This window comes from Salarias fasciatus, chromosome 17 (assembly GCF_902148845.1).
Source record: "Salarias fasciatus chromosome 17, fSalaFa1.1, whole genome shotgun sequence".
NCBI lineage: Eukaryota > Metazoa > Chordata > Actinopteri > Blenniiformes > Blenniidae > Salarias > Salarias fasciatus.
Window position 1 is genome coordinate 341,510 of NC_043761.1, and position 20,348 is coordinate 361,857.

The 20,348-nt window shown below is 57.1% G+C and overlaps 1 protein-coding gene across 1 annotated transcript; it reads right to left on the bottom strand.

Moving 5' to 3' along the window:
• Positions 1-187: 187 nt before the first annotated feature.
• On the bottom strand, positions 188-19,698 carry cwf19l1 (CWF19 like cell cycle control factor 1). The gene is made up of 14 exons (XM_030113942.1): positions 19,621-19,698; positions 18,831-18,915; positions 18,644-18,728; positions 18,447-18,548; positions 16,631-16,845; positions 16,445-16,560; positions 16,277-16,361; positions 15,748-15,897; positions 15,553-15,682; positions 7,926-8,005; positions 6,420-6,629; positions 4,609-4,728; positions 4,373-4,470; positions 188-345 (listed from the first exon to the last, which is right to left on the bottom strand). Exons 1-14 carry the CDS (start codon positions 19,641-19,643, stop codon positions 201-203), a joined length of 1,644 nt encoding a protein of 547 aa, XP_029969802.1. The 5' UTR covers positions 19,644-19,698; the 3' UTR covers positions 188-200.
• Between the last annotated feature and the right edge of the window lie 650 nt (positions 19,699-20,348).

The following is a 20,348-nucleotide window of genomic DNA, read 5'->3' on the forward strand; positions in this document are numbered from 1 at the left end:
AGCTGAGTTCAAGCAGTGAACCGTCCCGCAGAACCGACTCCAAAAGTTTATTGTTCTTAGAACAATCAGTTCAACAGGATTGAAACATGCAGGATGTTCAGTGAACAATTTGTCTTTTATTGTGGAGGATTTTCCAGAAAAACAGACACATTAAAAAAAAAAGGTGTGGTGAGGTGAGGGGGGGGGGGGGGGGGGGGGGGTTAGTCATCCCAGGTGAAGTCGAACGGCTGGAAATCGTCCCGCAGCTGTTTGCAGCTCTGCTCTTCTTCCTCTCTGCTCTGTTTACACTCCTTCCAGTCGGCTCGAGACGGAACGTTCAGCAAGGCTTCGCTGGCCAGAACCTCCCTGCAGGAACACAGAACCAGTCTGAGAACAGCAGGTTCCACACCTCCAGAAACACATCAGCAGGTTCTAAACCTCCAGAAACACATCAGCAGGTTCTAAACCTCCAGAAACACATCAGCAGGTTCTAAACCTCCAGAAACACATCAGCAGGTTCTAAACCTCCAGAAACACATCAGCAGGTTCTAAACCTCCAGAAACACATCAGCAGGTTCTAAACCTCCAGAACAACATCAGCAGGTTCTAAACCTCCAGAACAACATCAGCAGGTTCTAAACCTCCAGAACAACATCAGCAGGTTCTAAACCTCCAGAACAACATCAGCAGGTTCTAAACCTCCAGAAACACATCAGCAGGTTCTAAACCTCCAGAAACACATCAGCAGGTTCTAAACCTCCAGAAACACATCAGCAGGTTCTAAACCTCCAGAAACACATCAGCAGGTTCTAAACCTCCAGAACAACATCAGCAGGTTCTAAACCTCCAGAACAACATCAGCAGGTTCAAAACCTCCAGAACAACATCAGCAGGTTCTAAACCTCCAGAAACACATCAGCAGGTTCTAAACCTCCAGAAACACATCAGCAGGTTCTAAACCTCCAGAAACACATCAGCAGGTTCTAAACCTCCAGAACAACATCAGCAGGTTCTAAACCTCCAGAAACACATCAGCAGGTTCCACACCTCCAGAACAACATCAGCAGGTTCTAAACCTCCAGAACAACATCAGCAGGTTCTAAACCTCCAGAACAACATCAGCAGGTTCTAAACCTCCAGAACAACATCAGCAGGTTCTAAACCTCCAGAACAACATCAGCAGGTTCTAAACCTCCAGAACAACATCAGCAGGTTCTAAACCTCCAGAAACACATCAGCAGGTTCTAAACCTCCAGAAACACATCAGCAGGTTCTAAACCTCCAGAACAACATCAGCAGGTTCTAAACCTCCAGAAACACATCAGCAGGTTCTAAACCTCCAGAAACACATCAGCAGGTTCTAAACCTCCAGAAACACATCAGCAGGTTCTAAACCTCCAGAACAACATCAGCAGGTTCTAAACCTCCAGAACAACATCAGCAGGTTCTAAACCTCCAGAACAACATCAGCAGGTTCTAAACCTCCAGAACAACATCAGCAGGTTCTAAACCTCCAGAACAACATCAGCAGGTTCTAAACCTCCAGAAACACATCAGCAGGTTCTAAACCTCCAGAAACACATCAGCAGGTTCTAAACCTCCAGAAACACATCAGCAGGTTCTAAACCTCCAGAAACACATCAGCAGGTTCTAAACCTCCAGAACAACATCAGCAGGTTCTAAACCTCCAGAACAACATCAGCAGGTTCAAAACCTCCAGAACAACATCAGCAGGTTCTAAACCTCCAGAAACACATCAGCAGGTTCTAAACCTCCAGAAACACATCAGCAGGTTCTAAACCTCCAGAAACACATCAGCAGGTTCTAACCTCCAGAACAACATCAGCAGGTTCTAAACCTCCAGAAACACATCAGCAGGTTCCACACCTCCAGAACAACATCAGCAGGTTCTAAACCTCCAGAAACACATCAGCAGGTTCTAAACCTCCAGAACAACATCAGCAGGTTCTAAACCTCCAGAACAACATCAGCAGGTTCTAAACCTCCAGAACAACATCAGCAGGTTCTAAACCTCCAGAACAACATCAGCAGGTTCTAAACCTCCAGAAACACATCAGCAGGTTCTAAACCTCCAGAAACACATCAGCAGGTTCTAAACCTCCAGAAACACATCAGCAGGTTCTAAACCTCCAGAAACACATCAGCAGGTTCTAAACCTCCAGAACAACATCAGCAGGTTCTAAACCTCCAGAACAACATCAGCAGGTTCTAAACCTCCAGAACAACATCAGCAGGTTCTAAACCTCCAGAACAACATCAGCAGGTTCTAAACCTCCAGAAACACATCAGCAGGTTCTAAACCTCCAGAAACACATCAGCAGGTTCCACACCTCCAGAACAACATCAGCAGGTTCTAAACCTCCAGAACAACATCAGCAGGTTCTAAACCTCCAGAAACACATCAGCAGGTTCTAAACCTCCAGAACAACATCAGCAGGTTCTAAACCTCCAGAACAACATCAGCAGGTTCTAAACCTCCAGAACAACATCAGCAGGTTCTAAACCTCCAGAACAACATCAGCAGGTTCTAAACCTCCAGAAACACATCAGCAGGTTCTAAACCTCCAGAAACACATCAGCAGGTTCTAAACCTCCAGAAACACATCAGCAGGTTCCACACCTCCAGAACAACATCAGCAGGTTCTAAACCTCCAGAAACACATCAGCAGGTTCTAAACCTCCAGAACAACATCAGCAGGTTCTAAACCTCCAGAAACACATCAGCAGGTTCTAAACCTCCAGAAACACATCAGCAGGTTCTAAACCTCCAGAAACACATCAGCAGGTTCTAAACCTCCAGAAACACATCAGCAGGTTCTAAACCTCCAGAACAACATCAGCAGGTTCTAAACCTCCAGAAACACATCAGCAGGTTCTAAACCTCCAGAACAACATCAGCAGGTTCTAAACCTCCAGAAACACATCAGCAGGTTCTAAACCTCCAGAACAACATCAGCAGGTTCTAAACCTCCAGAACAACATCAGCAGGTTCTAAACCTCCAGAAACACATCAGCAGGTTCTAAACCTCCAGAAACACATCAGCAGGTTCTAAACCTCCAGAACAACATCAGCAGGTTCTAAACCTCCAGAAACACATCAGCAGGTTCTAAACCTCCAGAAACACATCAGCAGGTTCTAAACCTCCAGAACAACATCAGCAGGTTCTAAACCTCCAGAACAACATCAGCAGGTTCTAAACCTCCAGAACAACATCAGCAGGTTCTAAACCTCCAGAAACACATCAGCAGGTTCTAAACCTCCAGAAACACATCAGCAGGTTCTAAACCTCCAGAACAACATCAGCAGGTTCTAAACCTCCAGAACAACATCAGCAGGTTCTAAACCTCCAGAAACACATCAGCAGGTTCTAACCTCCAGAAACACATCAGCAGGTTCTAAACCTCCAGAAACACATCAGCAGGTTCTAAACCTCCAGAACAACATCAGCAGGTTCTAAACCTCCAGAACAACATCAGCAGGTTCTAAACCTCCAGAACAACATCAGCAGGTTCTAAACCTCCAGAACAACATCAGCAGGTTCTAAACCTCCAGAAACACATCAGCAGGTTCTAAACCTCCAGAACAACATCAGCAGGTTCTAAACCTCCAGAAACACATCAGCAGGTTCCACACCTCCAGAAACACATCAGCAGGTTCTAAACCTCCAGAAACACATCAGCAGGTTCTAAACCTCCAGAACAACATCAGCAGGTTCTAAACCTCCAGAAACACATCAGCAGGTTCTAAACCTCCAGAAACACATCAGCAGGTTCTAAACCTCCAGAAACACATCAGCAGGTTCTAAACCTCCAGAACAACATCAGCAGGTTCTAAACCTCCAGAACAACATCAGCAGGTTCTAAACCTCCAGAAACACATCAGCAGGTTCTATAACCTCCAGAAACACATCAGCAGGTTCTAAACCTCCAGAAACACATCAGCAGGTTCTAAACCTCCAGAACAACATCAGCAGGTTCTAAACCTCCAGAACAACATCAGCAGGTTCTAAACCTCCAGAACAACATCAGCAGGTTCTAAACCTCCAGAACAACATCAGCAGGTTCTAAACCACACCTCCTGCAGAACGCTGATCTCCAGACGGCCTGAAGTCTCACTTCTTCAGTAAAAAACAGGGGTTAGGGTTCATTAAAACAAATATATATTAGTGTGGACTCTTTCAAAATAAGAGCGGTCTGGCACCCCCTGAGGACACTCTGTGTATTGCAATGATAACTTCACATTCAAAGAAATTGAACTGAATTCCAACAGTCCTGGGGAACACTGAGGGTCCCGTGTCTGTCCCACGGTCCCTCGCTGAGGTTCCTCAGGTTCTTGTCTGAGGTTCTCTAGAGAAAGGAAGCGCGTGCTCACCTCCCAAACTGCAGAGGGAAATGCTTCCTGATGCGGTGGAAGAGTTTCTCCCCGGAGTCCAGCTCCACGTAGAAGTACGGTGTTCCTGGAGGGGCGATCTGAAAACACCAGCACCTCCGTCAGCTCCCTGGACTGCTGCATCTGTGTTCAGGTGTGTGTGTGTGTGTGTGTGTGTGTGTGTGTGTGTGTGTGTGTGTGTGTGTGTGTGTGTGTGTGTGTGTGTGTGTGTGTGGTACCTGCTTGAGGTCGCTGTGTTCAGGGATCTCCATCAGCTCCATCTGCTGCTCCTCAGCCTGGACCATGAAGGCCTCCTTGATGTCCTCGGTGGAGCAGCGGTCCAGCGGCACCGGGACCACCTGAACCGGCACAGGTCAAAGGTCAACAGCTGAGCAATGGAGGGACGACTGACCTTCTAAAGCTGCTGGGAGCTTCCTGGAGAAAGCCCACACTTTAAACTGACTGACAGAAGCTTCTGGGGAAAACACAGGTCAGTGTCAGCTGTCAGAGATAAAATAAAGCTTCAGCTGTCAGATCAGAGATTAAATCTAGTTTCAGCTGTCAGATTAGAGATTAAACCCTGTTTCAGCTGTCAAATCAGAGATTAAATCTAGTTTCAGCTGTCAGATCAGAGATTAAATCTAGTTTCAGCTGCCAGATTAGAGATTAAATCTAGTTTCAGCTGCCAGATTAGAGATTAAACCCTGTTTCAGCTGTCAGATCAGAGATTAAATCCAGTTTCAGCTGTCAGATTAGAGATTAAACCCTGTTTCAGCTGTCAGATCAGAGATTAAATCTAGTTTCAGCTGTCAGATCAGAGATTAAACCCTGTTTCAGCTGTCAGATCAGAGATTAAATCTAGTTTCAGCTGTCAGATCAGAGATTAAACCCTGTTTCAGCTGTCAGATCAGAGATTAAATCCAGTTTCAGCTGCCAGATTAGAGATTAAACCCTGTTTCAGCTGTCAGATCAGAGATTAAATCCAGTTTCAGCTGTCAGATTAGAGATTAAACCCTGTTTCAGCTGTCAGATCAGAGATTAAATCTAGTTTCAGCTGTCAGATCAGAGATTAAACCCTGTTTCAGCTGTCAGATCAGAGATTAAATCCAGTTTCAGCTGTCAGATTAGAGATTAAACCCTGTTTCAGCTGTCAGATCAGAGATTAAATCCAGTTTCAGCTGCCAGATTAGAGATTAAACCCTGTTTCAGCTGTCAGATCAGAGATTAAATCCAGTTTCAGCTGTCAGATCAGAGATTAAACCGTGTTTCAGCTGTCAGATCAGAGATTAAATCTAGTTTCAGCTGTCAGATCAGAGATTAAACCCTGTTTCAGCTGTCAGATCAGAGATTAAATCCAGTTTCAGCTGCCAGATAAGAGATTAAACCCTGTTTCAGCTGTCAGATCAGAGATTAAATCCAGTTTCAGCTGTCAGATTAGAGATTAAACCCTGTTTCAGCTGTCAGATCAGAGATTAAATCTAGTTTCAGCTGTCAGATCAGAGATTAAACCCTGTTTCAGCTGTCAGATCAGAGATTAAATCCTGTTTCAGCTGTCAGATCAGAGATTAAACCCTGTTTCAGCTGTCAGATCAGAGATTAAATCCAGTTTCAGCTGCCAGATTAGAGATTAAACCCTGTTTCAGCTGTCAGATCAGAGATTAAATCCAGTTTCAGCTGTCAGATTAGAGATTAAACCCTGTTTCAGCTGTCAGATCAGAGATTAAATCCAGTTTCAGCTGCCAGATTAGAGATTAAACCCTGTTTCAGCTGTCAGATCAGAGATTAAATCCAGTTTCAGCTGCCAGATTAGAGATTAAACCCTGTTTCAGCTGTCAGATCAGAGATTAAATCCAGTTTCAGCTGCCAGATTAGAGATTAAACCCTGTTTCAGCTGTCAGATCAGAGATTAAACCCTGTTTCAGCTGTCAGATCAGAGATTAAATCTAGTTTCAGCTGTCAGATCAGAGATTAAACCCTTTTTCAGCTGTCAGATCAGAGATTAAATCCAGTTTCAGCTGTGGGATCCATGAGGCTTCAGCCAGCTGTGAACCTGCAGCTGCAGATGCTGGCTCCGGTAGTTCCTCTCGAACACCACGCAGCGCTGGCCTTTGCTCTTGTAGAAGTTCTTCAGGGCCGACTTGTACTTGTCCATCTCCTGCACCACCTCTGAGCCGAGTTCCACCACCGACTGGTAGTGTCCGATGGGGAGGATGAGGACGTGCAGCGGCGTCAAGCCGCCTTTGGCCACGGCCAGGTAACACTGTGACACACAGGAGGCCATCTTTATGTTTCCACCAAGAGAAGAGTGACTGGTCGCCCTCAGCAGGAGATCCAACACAACAGGATTCACCAACACATCACATCTACACCGACAGCTACGAACACTGTGGACTCTCATTCATAGAAGCATCAACATCGGGCTGGACCATATGGCCAAAAATGTTATCACGATACAGTTCATAAATTCGGTCGATACGATATAATTCCGATATCGATATAAATAATACAAAAGCCTCAGAAAAACTGTTAAGAATCATGTAGATAATGTACTTCCTGTAAAACTAGAAATGATTTATCCAGGAAGCTCCTCCAGTAAAACATTGTAGAAATAAAAACTACAATAAATTAAATGTTTCCCTTTTATTTAAGAAATATGAAATCACTGTCAAATAAACAGAAGTTTGACCTTTTTCCATATAAATAGCTTTAACTTTACACTTAAATACAGTTATGTTGTTGTTATGGATTCAAACAAAGCTGCTTCAACCAGGAAGGAAAATAAGAGCTCAGAATTACTAAGGTTACGTACAGAATTACTTCAGGTTGTAGTGATTATGGTGACACTGCAGTGAATCCCTGTACTGTTTTTTTTTGTGGTGTTTGTCTTCACTGCTGCAGCGTCTTGTAAATTGTAGACGGTCCCTGAACCCCGCAGCACCACGGCTGCTCATAGAAAACAATATTGCTTCTGCTGCTTGATAGACAGAGACTTTTAATAAAAAGGAGCTTGCAGCCTGTGGTCCAGCTCACAGCGGCGGGATGGAGGCTCCTCTGTGTGTTACTGACGTTTAGTTAAAGAGTTATTGAGACCAAAAGTCCTCATCTGTCAACATGCTGCTAACTTCACTGGGCTGTTCAGTGAATGATATTCCTAATTCGTGGCCACAGATTAGCTTGTGGAAGCTTGTTCAGTGGCGTTCACATCACCAGTTCTCATTTTGGAGCTCAGACTCACGGCGGTGGAGCTCAGCTTGTAGCCTGAGCTGAGGACGGCCCGCTGTGGCTGCAGAGCTCTGATCACTCTCTGCGGCGCTTCCTGTTCGGCGTGAATCAGCGGCGCCGTGAGCAGCAGTTAGTGATTGTGAAACGCAGACTGTAATGCACTATATTGAAAATGTGTTTAAAATTCACATCACCGTTATTGAATAAAAATATACTGCGGTATATATTGATATCGAAATTTTGTCCGGCCCTACATCAACACTTGTTGTGATGCTGTTGACTCATTCTGTTCTTGCAGACCTTCAGATGTGACGCTGGGGACTCATTCACTCACATTTGATCCGATGCTGACGACCAGGTGTTTTTCCACCTGAGGGCTGGCCAGGCAGAACCAGCAGGGACCAGTGGGCTGAGCTAAGAACACACAGTAACACGTTAATGAATACGTTGAGAACTTTCCCCGAAACTTTTAAAGAGATTAGTTCTGAAAATCAGAATGACCTGCAATGCACATTTTAATCTTAGATCCAAAACATATTTAAAGACCAGACAGGATGCTCTGCTTCTGAACGGTTCTCCTTCATATATACTGCTGAAAGCACAGCAGGAGAAGAAGAAACAGCAGGAGAAGAAGAACAAACAGCCAATCGTTGGTTCTGCAGCACTGCTGTCAGTTTATGGTGCTGTGTATCTGTAACTGCTGTTTCTGGCCACTGCTTCGTCCTTTCACTTTTCATCGTGGTTAGTTTAATTAAGATAAAATACTTCCTCACAGGGCCCGACGGAGGCCCGACGGAGGCCTGACGGGGGCCTGACGGAGCCCTAACAGGGGCCTGACGGAGGCCTGACGGAGGCCTGACGGGGGCCTGACGGAGGCCTGACGGAGGCCTGACAGGGGCCTGACAGGGGCCTGACTGAGGCCTGAAGGAGGCCTGACGGAGGCCTGACGGAGGCCTGACGGAGGCCAGACGGGGGCCCAACGGGGGCCTGACGGAGGCCAGACGGAGCCCTAACAGGGGCCTGACAGGGGCCTGACGGGGGCCTGACGGAGGCCTGACGGGGGCCTGACTGAGGCCTGAAGGAAGCCTGACGGAGGCCTGACGGGGGCCTGACTGAGGCCTGACGGAGGCCTGACGGAGGCCAGACGGGGGCCCAACGGGGGCCTGACGGAGGCCAGACGGAGCCCTAACAGGGGCCTGACAGGGGCCTGACGGGGGCCTGACGGGGGCCTGACGGGGGCCTGACGGAGGCCTGACGGGGGCCTGACTGAGGCCTGAAGGAGGCCTGACGGGGGCCTGACGGAGGCCTGACGGGGGCCTGACGGAGGCCTGACGGAGGCCTGACGGGGGCCTGACGGGGGCCTGACGGAGACCTGACGGAGGCCTGACGGGGGCCTGACTGAGGCCTGAAGGAGGCCTGACGGAGGCCTGACGGGGGCCTGACGGGGGCCTGACGGAGGCCTGACGGAGGCCTGACTGAGGCCTGAAGGAGGCCTGACGGGGGCCTGACGGAGGCCTGACGGGGGCCTGACGGGGGCCTGACGGAGGCCTGACGGAGGCCTGACGGGGGCCTGACGGGGGCCTGACGGAGACCTGACGGAGGCCGGACGGGGGCCTGACGGAGGCCAGACGGAGGCCTGACGGGGGCCTGACGGAGGCCTGACGGGGGCCTGACGGGGGCCTGACGGGGGCCTGACGGAGGCCAGACGGAGGCCTGACGGGGGCCTGACGGAGGCCAGACGGAGGCCTGACGGGGGCCTGACGGGGGCCTGACGGGGGCCTGACGGGGGCCTGACGGAGGCCAGACGGAAGCCCTAACAGGGGCCTGACAGGGGCCTGACGGGGGCCTGACGGAGGCCTGACGGAGGCCTGACGGGGGCCTGACTGAGGCCTGAAGGAGGCCTGACGGGGGCCTGACGGAGGCCTGACGGGGGCCTGACGGGGGCCTGACGGAGGCCTGACGGGGGCCTGACTGAGGCCTGAAGGAGGCCTGACGGGGGCCTGACGGAGGCCTGACGGGGGCCTGACGGGGGCCTGACGGAGGCCTGACGGGGGCCTGACTGAGGCCTGAAGGAGGCCTGACGGGGGCCTGACGGGGGCCTGACGGGGGCCTGACGGAGGCCTGACGGGGGCCAGACGGAGGCCTGACGGGGGCCTGACGGAGGCCAGACGGAGGCCTGACGGGGGCCTGACGGAGGCCAGACGGAGGCCTGACGGGGGCCTGACGGAGGCCAGACGGAGGCCTGACGGGGGCCTGACGGAGGCCAGACGGAGCCCTAACAGGGGCCTGACGGAGGCCTGACGGAGCCCTAACAGGGGCCTGACGGAGGCCTGACGGAGGCCTGACGGAGGCCTGACGGAGGCCAGACGGGGGCCCGACGGGGGCCTGACGGAGGCCAGACGGAGCCCTAACAGGGGCCTGACAGGGGCCTGACGGGGGCCTGACGGAGGCCTGACGGGGGCCTGACTGAGGCCTGAAGGAGGCCTGACGGGGGCCTGACGGAGGCCTGACGGGGGCCTGACGGGGGCCTGACGGAGGCCTGACGGGGGCCTGACTGAGGCCTGAAGGAGGCCTGACGGAGGCCTGACGGGGGCCTGACGGGGGCCTGACGGAGGCCTGACGGAGGCCTGACGGGGGCCTGACGGGGGCCTGACGGAGACCTGACGGAGGCCTGACGGGGGCCTGACTGAGGCCTGAAGGAGGCCTGACGGGGGCCTGACGGGGGCCTGACGGGGGCCTGACGGAGGCCTGACGGAGGCCTGACTGAGGCCTGAAGGAGGCCTGACGGGGGCCTGACGGAGGCCTGACGGGGGCCTGACGGGGGCCTGACGGAGGCCTGACGGAGGCCTGACGGGGGCCTGACGGGGGCCTGACGGGGGCCTGACGGGGGCCTCACGGGGGCCTGACGGGGGCCAGACGGAGGCCTGACGGGGGCCTGACGGAGGCCTGACGGGGGCCTGACGGGGGCCTGACGGGGGCCTGACGGGGGCCTGACGGAGGCCTGACGGGGGCCTGACGGAGGCCAGACGGAGGCCTGACGGGGGCCTGACGGGGGCCTGACGGGGGCCTGACGGGGGCCTGACGGAGGCCAGACGGAGCCCTAACAGGGGCCTGACAGGGGCCTGACGGGGGCCTGACGGAGGCCTGACGGGGGCCTGACTGAGGCCTGAAGGAGGCCTGACGGGGGCCTGACGGAGGCCTGACGGGGGCCTGACGGGGGCCTGACGGAGGCCTGACGGGGGCCTGACTGAGGCCTGAAGGAGGCCTGACGGGGGCCTGACGGGGGCCTGACGGGGGCCTGACGGAGGCCTGACGGGGGCCAGACGGAGGCCTGACGGGGGCCTGACGGAGGCCAGACGGAGGCCTGACGGGGGCCTGACGGAGGCCTGACGGGGGCCTGACGGGGGGCCTGACGGAGACCTGACGGAGGCCTGACGGGGGCCTGACGGAGACCTGACGGAGGCCTGACGGGGGCCTGACTGAGGCCTGAAGGAGGCCTGACGGGGGCCTGACGGGGGCCTGACGGAGGCCAGACGGAGGCCTGACGGGGGCCTGACGGAGGCCAGACGGAGGCCTGACGGGGGCCTGACGGAGGCCTGACGGGGGCCTGACGGGGGCCTGACGGAGGCCTGACGGGGGCCTGACGGGGGCCTGACGGGGGCCTGACGGAGGCCTGACGGGGGCCTGACTGAGGCCTGAAGGAGGCCTGACGGAGGCCTGACGGGGGCCTGACGGGGGCCTGACGGAGGCCTGACGGGGGCCTGACTGAGGCCTGAAGGAGGCCTGACGGGGGCCTGACGGAGGCCTGACGGGGGCCTGACGGAGGCCTGACGGGGGCCTGACTGAGGCCTGACGGGGGCCTGACGGGGGCCTGACGGGGGCCTGACGGGGGCCTGACGGAGGCCTGACGGAGGCCTGACGGGGGCCTGACGGGGGCCTGACGGAGACCTGACGGAGGCCTGACGGGGGCCTGACGGAGGCCTGACGGGGGCCAGACGGAGGCCTGACGGGGGCCTGACGGAGGCCAGACGGAGGCCTGACGGGGGCCTGACGGAGGCCAGACGGAGGCCTGACGGGGGCCTGACGGAGGCCAGACGGAGCCCTAACAGGGGCCTGACGGAGGCCTGACGGAGCCCTAACAGGGGCCTGACGGAGGCCTGACGGAGGCCTGACGGAGGCCTGACGGAGGCCAGACGGGGGCCCAACGGGGGCCTGACGGAGGCCAGACGGAGCCCTAACAGGGGCCTGACAGGGGCCTGACGGGGGCCTGACGGAGGCCTGACGGGGGCCTGACTGAGGCCTGAAGGAGGCCTGACGGGGGCCTGACGGAGGCCTGACGGGGGCCTGACGGGGGCCTGACGGAGGCCTGACGGGGGCCTGACTGAGGCCTGAAGGAGGCCTGACGGAGGCCTGACGGGGGCCTGACGGGGGCCTGACGGAGGCCTGACGGAGGCCTGACGGGGGCCTGACGGGGGCCTGACGGAGACCTGACGGAGGCCTGACGGGGGCCTGACTGAGGCCTGAAGGAGGCCTGACGGAGGCCTGACGGGGGCCTGACGGGGGCCTGACGGAGGCCTGACGGAGGCCTGACTGAGGCCTGAAGGAGGCCTGACGGGGGCCTGACGGAGGCCTGACGGGGGCCTGACGGGGGCCTGACGGAGGCCTGACGGAGGCCTGACGGGGGCCTGACGGGGGCCTGACGGAGACCTGACGGAGGCCTGACGGAGGCCAGACGGAGGCCTGACGGGGGCCTGACGGAGGCCTGACGGGGGCCTGACGGGGGCCTGACGGGGGCCTGACGGAGGCCAGACGGAGGCCTGACGGGGGCCTGACGGAGGCCAGACGGAGGCCTGACGGGGGCCTGACGGGGGCCTGACGGGGGCCTGACGGGGGCCTGACGGAGGCCAGACGGAGCCCTAACAGGGGCCTGACAGGGGCCTGACGGGGGCCTGACGGAGGCCTGACGGGGGCCTGACTGAGGCCTGAAGGAGGCCTGACGGGGGCCTGACGGAGGCCTGACGGGGGCCTGACGGGGGCCTGACGGAGGCCTGACGGGGGCCTGACTGAGGCCTGAAGGAGGCCTGACGGGGGCCTGACGGGGGCCTGACGGGGGCCTGACGGAGGCCTGACGGGGGCCAGACGGAGGCCTGACGGGGGCCTGACGGAGGCCAGACGGAGGCCTGACGGGGGCCTGACGGAGGCCTGACGGGGGCCTGACGGGGGCCTGACGGAGACCTGACGGAGGCCTGACGGGGGCCTGACGGAGACCTGACGGAGGCCTGACGGGGGCCTGACTGAGGCCTGAAGGAGGCCTGACGGGGGCCTGACGGGGGCCTGACGGAGGCCAGACGGAGGCCTGACGGGGGCCTGACGGAGGCCAGACGGAGGCCTGACGGGGGCCTGACGGAGGCCTGACGGGGGCCTGACGGGGGCCTGAAGGAGGCCTGACGGGGGCCTGACGGGGGCCTGACGGGGGCCTGACGGAGGCCTGACGGGGGCCTGACTGAGGCCTGAAGGAGGCCTGACGGAGGCCTGACGGGGGCCTGACGGGGGCCTGACGGAGGCCTGACGGGGGCCTGACTGAGGCCTGAAGGAGGCCTGACGGGGGCCTGACGGAGGCCTGACGGGGGCCTGACGGAGGCCTGACGGGGGCCTGACTGAGGCCTGAAGGAGGCCTGACGGGGGCCTGACGGGGGCCTGACGGGGGCCTGACGGAGGCCTGACGGAGGCCTGACGGGGGCCTGACGGGGGCCTGACGGAGGCCTGACGGAGGCCTGACGGGGGCCTGACGGAGGCCAGACGGAGGCCTGACGGGGGCCTGACGGAGGCCAGACGGAGGCCTGACGGGGGCCTGACGGGGGCCTGACGGGGGCCTGACGGGGGCCTGACGGAGGCCTGACGGGGCCTGACGGAGGCCTGACGGAGGCCTGACGGGGGCCTGACGGGGGCCTGACTGAGGCCTGACGGAGGCCTGACGGGGGCCAGACGGAGGCCTGACGGGGGCCTGACGGGGGCCTGACGGAGGCCTGACGGGGGCCTGACGGGGGCCTGACGGGGGCCTGACGGGGGCCTGACGGAGGCCTGACGGGGGCCTGACGGGGGCCTGACGGAGGCCAGACGGAGGCCTGACGGGGGCCTGACGGAGGCCTGACGGAGGCCTGACGGGGGCCTGACGGAGGCCTGACGGGGGCCTGACGGGGGCCTGACGGGGGCCTGACGGAGGCCAGACGGAGGCCTGACGGGGGCCTGACGGAGGCCTGACGGGGGCCTGACGGAGGCCTGACGGGGGCCTGACGGGGGCCTGACGGAGGCCAGACGGAGCCCTAACAGGGGCCTGACAGGGGCCTGACGGAGGCCTGACGGGGGCCTGACGGAGGCCTGACGGGGGCCTGACGGAGGCCTGACGGGGGCCAGACGGAGGCCTGACGGGGGCCTGACGGAGGCCAGACGGAGGCCTGACGGGGGCCTGACGGGGGCCTGACGGAGGCCAGACGGAGCCCTAACAGGGGCCTGACAGGGGCCTGACGGGGGCCTGACGGAGGCCTGACGGGGGCCTGACTGAGGCCTGACGGGGGCCTGACGGGGGCCTGACGGAGGCCTGACGGAGGCCTGACGGGGGCCTGACGGAGGCCTGACGGGGGCCTGACGGAGGCCTGACGGGGGCCAGACGGAGGCCTGACGGGGGCCTGACGGAGGCCTGACGGGGGCCCGACGGGGGCCTGACGGGGGCCTGACGGAGGCCTGACGGAGGCCTGACGGGGGCCTGACGGAGGCCTGACGGGGGCCTGACGGAGGCCTGACGGGGGCCAGACGGAGGCCTGACGGGGGCCTGACGGAGGCCAGACGGAGGCCTGACGGGGGCCTGACGGAGGCCTGACGGGGGCCTGACGGGGGCCTGACGGAGGCCAGACGGAGCCCTAACAGGGGCCTGACAGGGGCCTGACGGGGGCCTGACGGAGGCCTGACGGGGGCCTGACTGAGGCCTGAAGGAGGCCTGACGGGGGCCTGACGGAGGCCTGACGGGGGCCTGACGGGGGCCTGAAGGAGGCCTGACGGGGGCCTGACGGGGGCCTGACGGGGGCCTGACGGGGGCCTGACGGAGGCCTGACGGGGGCCTGACGGAGGCCAGACGGAGGCCTGACGGGGGCCTGACGGAGGCCAGACGGAGGCCTGACGGGGGCCTGACGGAGGCCTGACGGAGGCCTGACGGGGGCCTGACGGGGGCCTGACTGAGGCCTGACGGAGGCCTGACGGGGGCCTGACGGAGGCCTGACGGAGGCCTGACGGAGGCCAGACGGAGGCCTGACGGGGGCCTGACGGGGGCCTGACGGGGGCCTGACGGGGGCCTGACGGAGGCCAGACGGAGGCCTGACGGAGGCCTGACGGGGGCCTGACGGGGGCCTGACGGAGGCCTGACGGAGGCCTGACGGGGGCCTGACGGGGGCCTGACGGAGGCCTGACGGGGGCCTGACGGAGGCCTGACGGGGGCCTGACGGGGGCCTGATGGGGGCCTGACGGAGGCCTGACGGGGGCCTGACGGAGGCCTGACGGGGGCCTGACGGGGGCCTGACGGGGGCCTGACGGGGGCCTGACGGGGGCCAGACGGAGGCCTGACGGGGGCCTGACGGAGGCCAGACGGAGGCCTGACGGGGGCCTGACGGAGGCCAGACGGAGGCCAGACGGAGGCCTGACGGGGGCCTGACGGAGGCCAGACGGAGGCCTGACGGGGGCCTGACGGGGGCCTGACGGGGGCCTGACGGAGGCCTGACGGGGGCCTGACGGGGGCCTGACGGAGGCCTGACGGAGGCCTGACGGGGGCCTGACGGGGGCCTGACGGAGGCCTGACGGGGGCCCGACGGGGGCCCGACGGGGGCCTGACGGGGGCCTGACGGAGCCCTAACAGGGGCCTGACGGGGGCCCGACGGGGGTCTTCGGCCCCACCACTGCTGAGCTGGACTCACGGTGTCTGCGCGGCTGCTTGGGCGGCAGCTGTCCGTCCCGCCGGCGGTCCGGACGCCGTCCGTCCTGGTCCGGCCTCTTGCCGCCGCCCCGCCGGCCGCCCAGGTCGAAGAAGAACTGGCCGGCGGGCTCCTGGGGAGACGACCGGAAGTCAGGTGACCGATGACCCGGGAGAACCGGGTCCACCCGGTGATTACCTCGTCGTCTGCCGCGGCGCCGAAGGACGTCTTCCTGTTGTCCGCGCCGTCCGTCCGCCTGTAGGGGTTTTCGGTGACGTCCTGCGGCTGCCTGACCAGCTCCGAGGGGTCCAGGGTCTTCATGGGGACGATGTTGAAGGCGTAGAGATACTGCAACACAGGGTCGAGGCAACAACCACACCTTAACCCTGCAGGCAGGAACGAAGGGTCCTGAAACGCCTCGTGGGCCACGGACCAGGGATCAATACAGAAAGCCTCGCATGCAAACTACTGACTAGCCACAACTGACCGACGTGCCGTGAAGGCATCGCCACGTAAAGACTGGTAAATCCAGACATTCAAAGACGTCCGTCAATGATTGAAGCGCGACTGATTCTGTCCAACTGACTGGCGGCGCCTGAACATCAGGTTTCCTGAACATCTGGAAGTCCAGGCTGCAGCTGCCAGATGTTTTGTTCCTGCTCCGGAGGCAGTGGCGGAGGTGAGCAGCGCTCCCTGAACGCCTCGCGGTCAGATCGCTGACGCCTACCTTCTTCTTGGCGGGGTTGTTGACCGTTGCCAGGGCGATGAAGCGACTGACGTGCTGAGCGTTTTCTTGGAGAACGACGTGGTTCCTGGGGATTCGGACAGCGACATGTGACGGAAGGTTGGCGGCGGGCGGCGGCCGTTCTCGCTGTGCCGGTTCACCCGGCCCCACCTGTAGGGGAGTCTCTCGTAGTGGACGCCCTCTAGTGCCGAGAAGTGGTACCGCGGTTTGAGTCTGTCTGCCAGGTGAGCGATGGCGCCGCTCCCACAGGACTTGGTGTCGACTTCCTGCGCACGGAGAGGAACCTGAGGAGGGCCGCGGCGCCCCCTGGGGGTCCGGCTGAGACGGGGCGCTTACCGGGTTGTTCCCGAAGCGCCACACTCCCCGGGGCCACTGCGACGTCAGCAGGACGTCCACGCCCCGGAACCGGGACCCGCCGGTCAGCGGGGTCACCAGGGCCGACAGGTCCTCCCGGGTGAAGCAGTGAGCCGGGGCCGGGTCCCGCTGGGCCTCCCGACCGCTCACGTAGGCGATCTGAAGTCCTGACACACCCGTGAACACGCCACGCCGACCTAGAACCAGGACCACGAGAAGACTGAACACACCCACCGGGAACCATCTGGAACCACCTGGAACCAGGTCCACAAGATCACTGAACACACCCACTGGGAACCACCTGGAACCACCTACAACCACCTAGAACCACTTGGAACCACCTGGAACCACCTGGAACCACCTGGAACCACCTGGAACCAGGGATACCAGGGATGTCAATGTTCACAATGTTTTCTCCTCGTGGAACTGGGACTTCTCGCCGACGTGGAACCGGTGACTCATGACATCATAGATTTCTCTTTTTCTATTGCAGTTGCACTATATGACCACTAGAGGGCTGTCTGCATTGAAATACACTGCCTCATAAACCCATTAAATCACAGACATTCCAGCAGTTATCAGACTACAGTTCTGCGGTTCTGCGGTTCCATTCAGCAGACGCGTTTGTCCAAAGCGACGTACAACACAAGCAACAGTTCAGACATAAGAAAGAAACCTTTAGTCAGAGCTTCAACTGCTTCAAGTGTGATTGGTCGAGGGAGCTGCCATCAAGTTGCAGAAGAGGAGTCACTAGCACCCCCCCCAACCCCCCCCCCGACCCCCCCCCCCCCCCCCGTTTTTTGGTCAACTTAGTCAGCGGGACATAAGTACATAAGACTAACGGGCCGTTTTAGCTGTAGAGGTATATGAAATCCTTTTTATTTTTTCCCCAATTCCATTTTTTCCGTTTTAATATTTCTGAATTTGGTATTTTGATTTTTATGCTCATTTTTACCATAAAAAAGGTGTCTGGTAAGTGGAAATGAATAAATGTCCACAATCTAAGAGGATATAACAGTCCATTTAATGTTTAAAGTCCTGCAACAAAGAAATACTTTTCAATTAGTTGCATGCGTCTTTGCGAGTCCAGTCCACGGTACGTTGACAGTATTTACAAAAAAGCTTTTCCCCTGAGGCATAAAAGTCCGTGTACTGTTCTGCTCTGTGTTTAGCGCTTAGCGTGGAGTTTCATAACTGTTTTGAATGTGTGAGAGGGGAGGGAGCAGCTCGCTTGGACATGGTGTTGTTGCGTCGCGTCTCGTCGCGGCTGGAACGCGCGTTCACATTTATTTTCAATTGTATTTTGACGCAAAATCGCGGAAAGCATTTGGCGTTGTGAACGCAGCTTTAGCATGTTAGCAGTGGAAGTGACGTACAGGTTGCAGCAGCTCGGGCGGTCCCTCCTGCATGTTTGCTTTGCACTATAAGGTTCCATTTTCTCCCGAAAACTGAATTTCAGACCAGATTAGGACGAATTCCGCAATATTCCGCGTTTTATTCAAATTCCGTTTTTATTGGTCATTTCCGCGATTCCGTCCACGGTTCCGTTAACATGGATTTCATGAGGCTCTACAGCTGTTAGCTTGACGATATGTTCACTGAGTGTTTTGTCACGTTTCTTTGGTTTGATGTATATCAAATTAATTATGAAAAATGTATCTAAGAATTATCTTTCTTCAATCTTTAAAAAGTATAAGTTCAACATGTTTGAGATGGATCACACATAAGCTGTGAAATAAATGTGAAGGGAACGCTGATGACCTTTGACCTCAGCATGGGACTTCAGGACCCGGCTCACCCAGATACGTGATGTTCTCCGCCAGCTCACATCCGTCTGCTTTCTCAAACCAGGTCTCCGTGTCCGGACTGGCGGCTCCCAGGACGTACGTATGGACGGGAGCTGGGGGGGACACAACAGTAACAGGAACAGCGGATGTACCGTGCAGCAGCGCCCTCTCTGGTCACGCCCTGTACTGCAGTTCAGGAACTCCTCACCTTTCTTCGCTCCTGTTTTAAACTGCTGCCACTCGGCCTCCGCCTCTGGTGTCGATCCAAAAAACTCCCCCACACACAGCAGCAGCTGGGAGAACAGAGAACAGAGAACAGAGAACAGAGAACAGAGAACCTGATCAGCCTGAAGGACACGGACGGAGACAACTCTCCAGCGTCCTTCTGTCCTCACGTCAAACTGTCCCGTCTTCTTCTGGATGGTCTGGACACGACTGAACAGAGCGTTGAACTGGCCCTGAACGTCCCCGCACACCAGGCTGCACACACACACACACACACACACACACACACACACACACACACACACACACACACACCTGTCAAAATAAAAGTCTTCCCTACACAAAACATATTTCTCTTTCTCAATACAGAAATGAATAAAACAAACAGACATTCTTATTAGATAGATTTTACGGGACTTTGTCGGTTTTAACCATCTGCAGTTGAAAAGTTTTGCTGACATTCCAGCTGATTTCTGATTCCAGGTTTAACTATGGCTAATTTTAACAGCTTTTCGACATAAATGTTCAGAGTTTCAGGTTAAACAAACATCACATGCTCCTTGTCTGCAGGTTTTCTCCACCTCGCTCTCATCTTTAAAGCTAATCTCTTCCTCATCTTCAAAATACAAACTAATCAATTTGAAGTCGGACTTTTCAGAGTTTAATGAAAAACCGAAGGAAGTGAAACTAAACACTTTTAAATGACCTTTGACCTTTTGAAATAATCGGTTTAATCATCTGTATGCTGTGTCAGGATGTTAGGATGCAGTGAGGTTTGTTTTCCTCCACACACACTTCCTGTACAACTCAATATAAAGCTCTGCGCCGCAGACAGACCCGTACGGACCGGGACGCGCCGGACCGGGACGCACCGGACCGGAGCCGCACCGGACCGGGACGTACCGGACCAGAACACACCGGACCGGAGCCGCACCGCCGACTTACGGAGACCACACTTACACTCGGACAGGCTGCTCTCCCATTTTCCCTCAGACTGCTTGAAATGTGTCTTCTCTGGAGAGCTACTTCCTGTCCGTCGATAAAAACAATCCGGACACAACAACAGCGGACATGATGCTTTCCGAAGGAGACGGAGAAGCTTTTGTAAAGAATAAATTAGACTGTCTCTATCATAACGAGACACAATACTTTAAACCTGGATTGTCAGTTTAAGCGTGAAGTGACTTTTATCAATGTGGCTCAGAAATGAGCTTCAATCGAGCAGCTGTCCGGATACATTTCAGCAACACACACGTGGTTGCCAGGTTGAGATTCACATCAATCTATTATTTTCAATTCTTTTCTCTCTCTCTCTCTCTCTCTCCTTTATTAACAGTCATCAAGTCGCATGTATGAGATAAGAAACATCAACACGCATAAAACAAACCTGGCAGCAGCATCACCAAATGTGATATATTTTACAAACAAACTGCCAAGAGAAGGACGGCGAGCTCCTGCAGACATCTGAAACTTCAAGTGTTTGTATTAGTATTGAGAAAAGTCTTATAACAAGAAAAACAAAAACATAACAAAACAAAACACACAATAACAACATCACTATCAATCCATCGCTGGGGGGGGGGGGGCTGCCTCAGTTATTCATTATGTGGGAAGTCTTTAGACTCGTACAGCTTTTGTGCTTTTGTTCCTTCAATTGCTTTTAGGGATTTCAGGTACAATTAAAATTC

What these genes read in the sequence shown, in the direction of transcription:
- cwf19l1 (XM_030113942.1), bottom strand. Translation starts at nt 19,643, where the DNA reads ATGGGAGAGCAGCCTGTCCGAGT. An exon ending in ACAACCCCGCCAAGAAGAAG is followed by an intron (nt 15,898 to 16,276) that starts GTAGGCGTCAGC and finishes CCTGTGTTGCAG; the next exon opens with TATCTCTACGCCTTCAACAT. An exon ending in GCGCCGCGGCAGACGACGAG is followed by an intron (nt 15,683 to 15,747) that starts GTAATCACCGGG and finishes TCGTCTCCCCAG; the next exon opens with GAGCCCGCCGGCCAGTTCTT.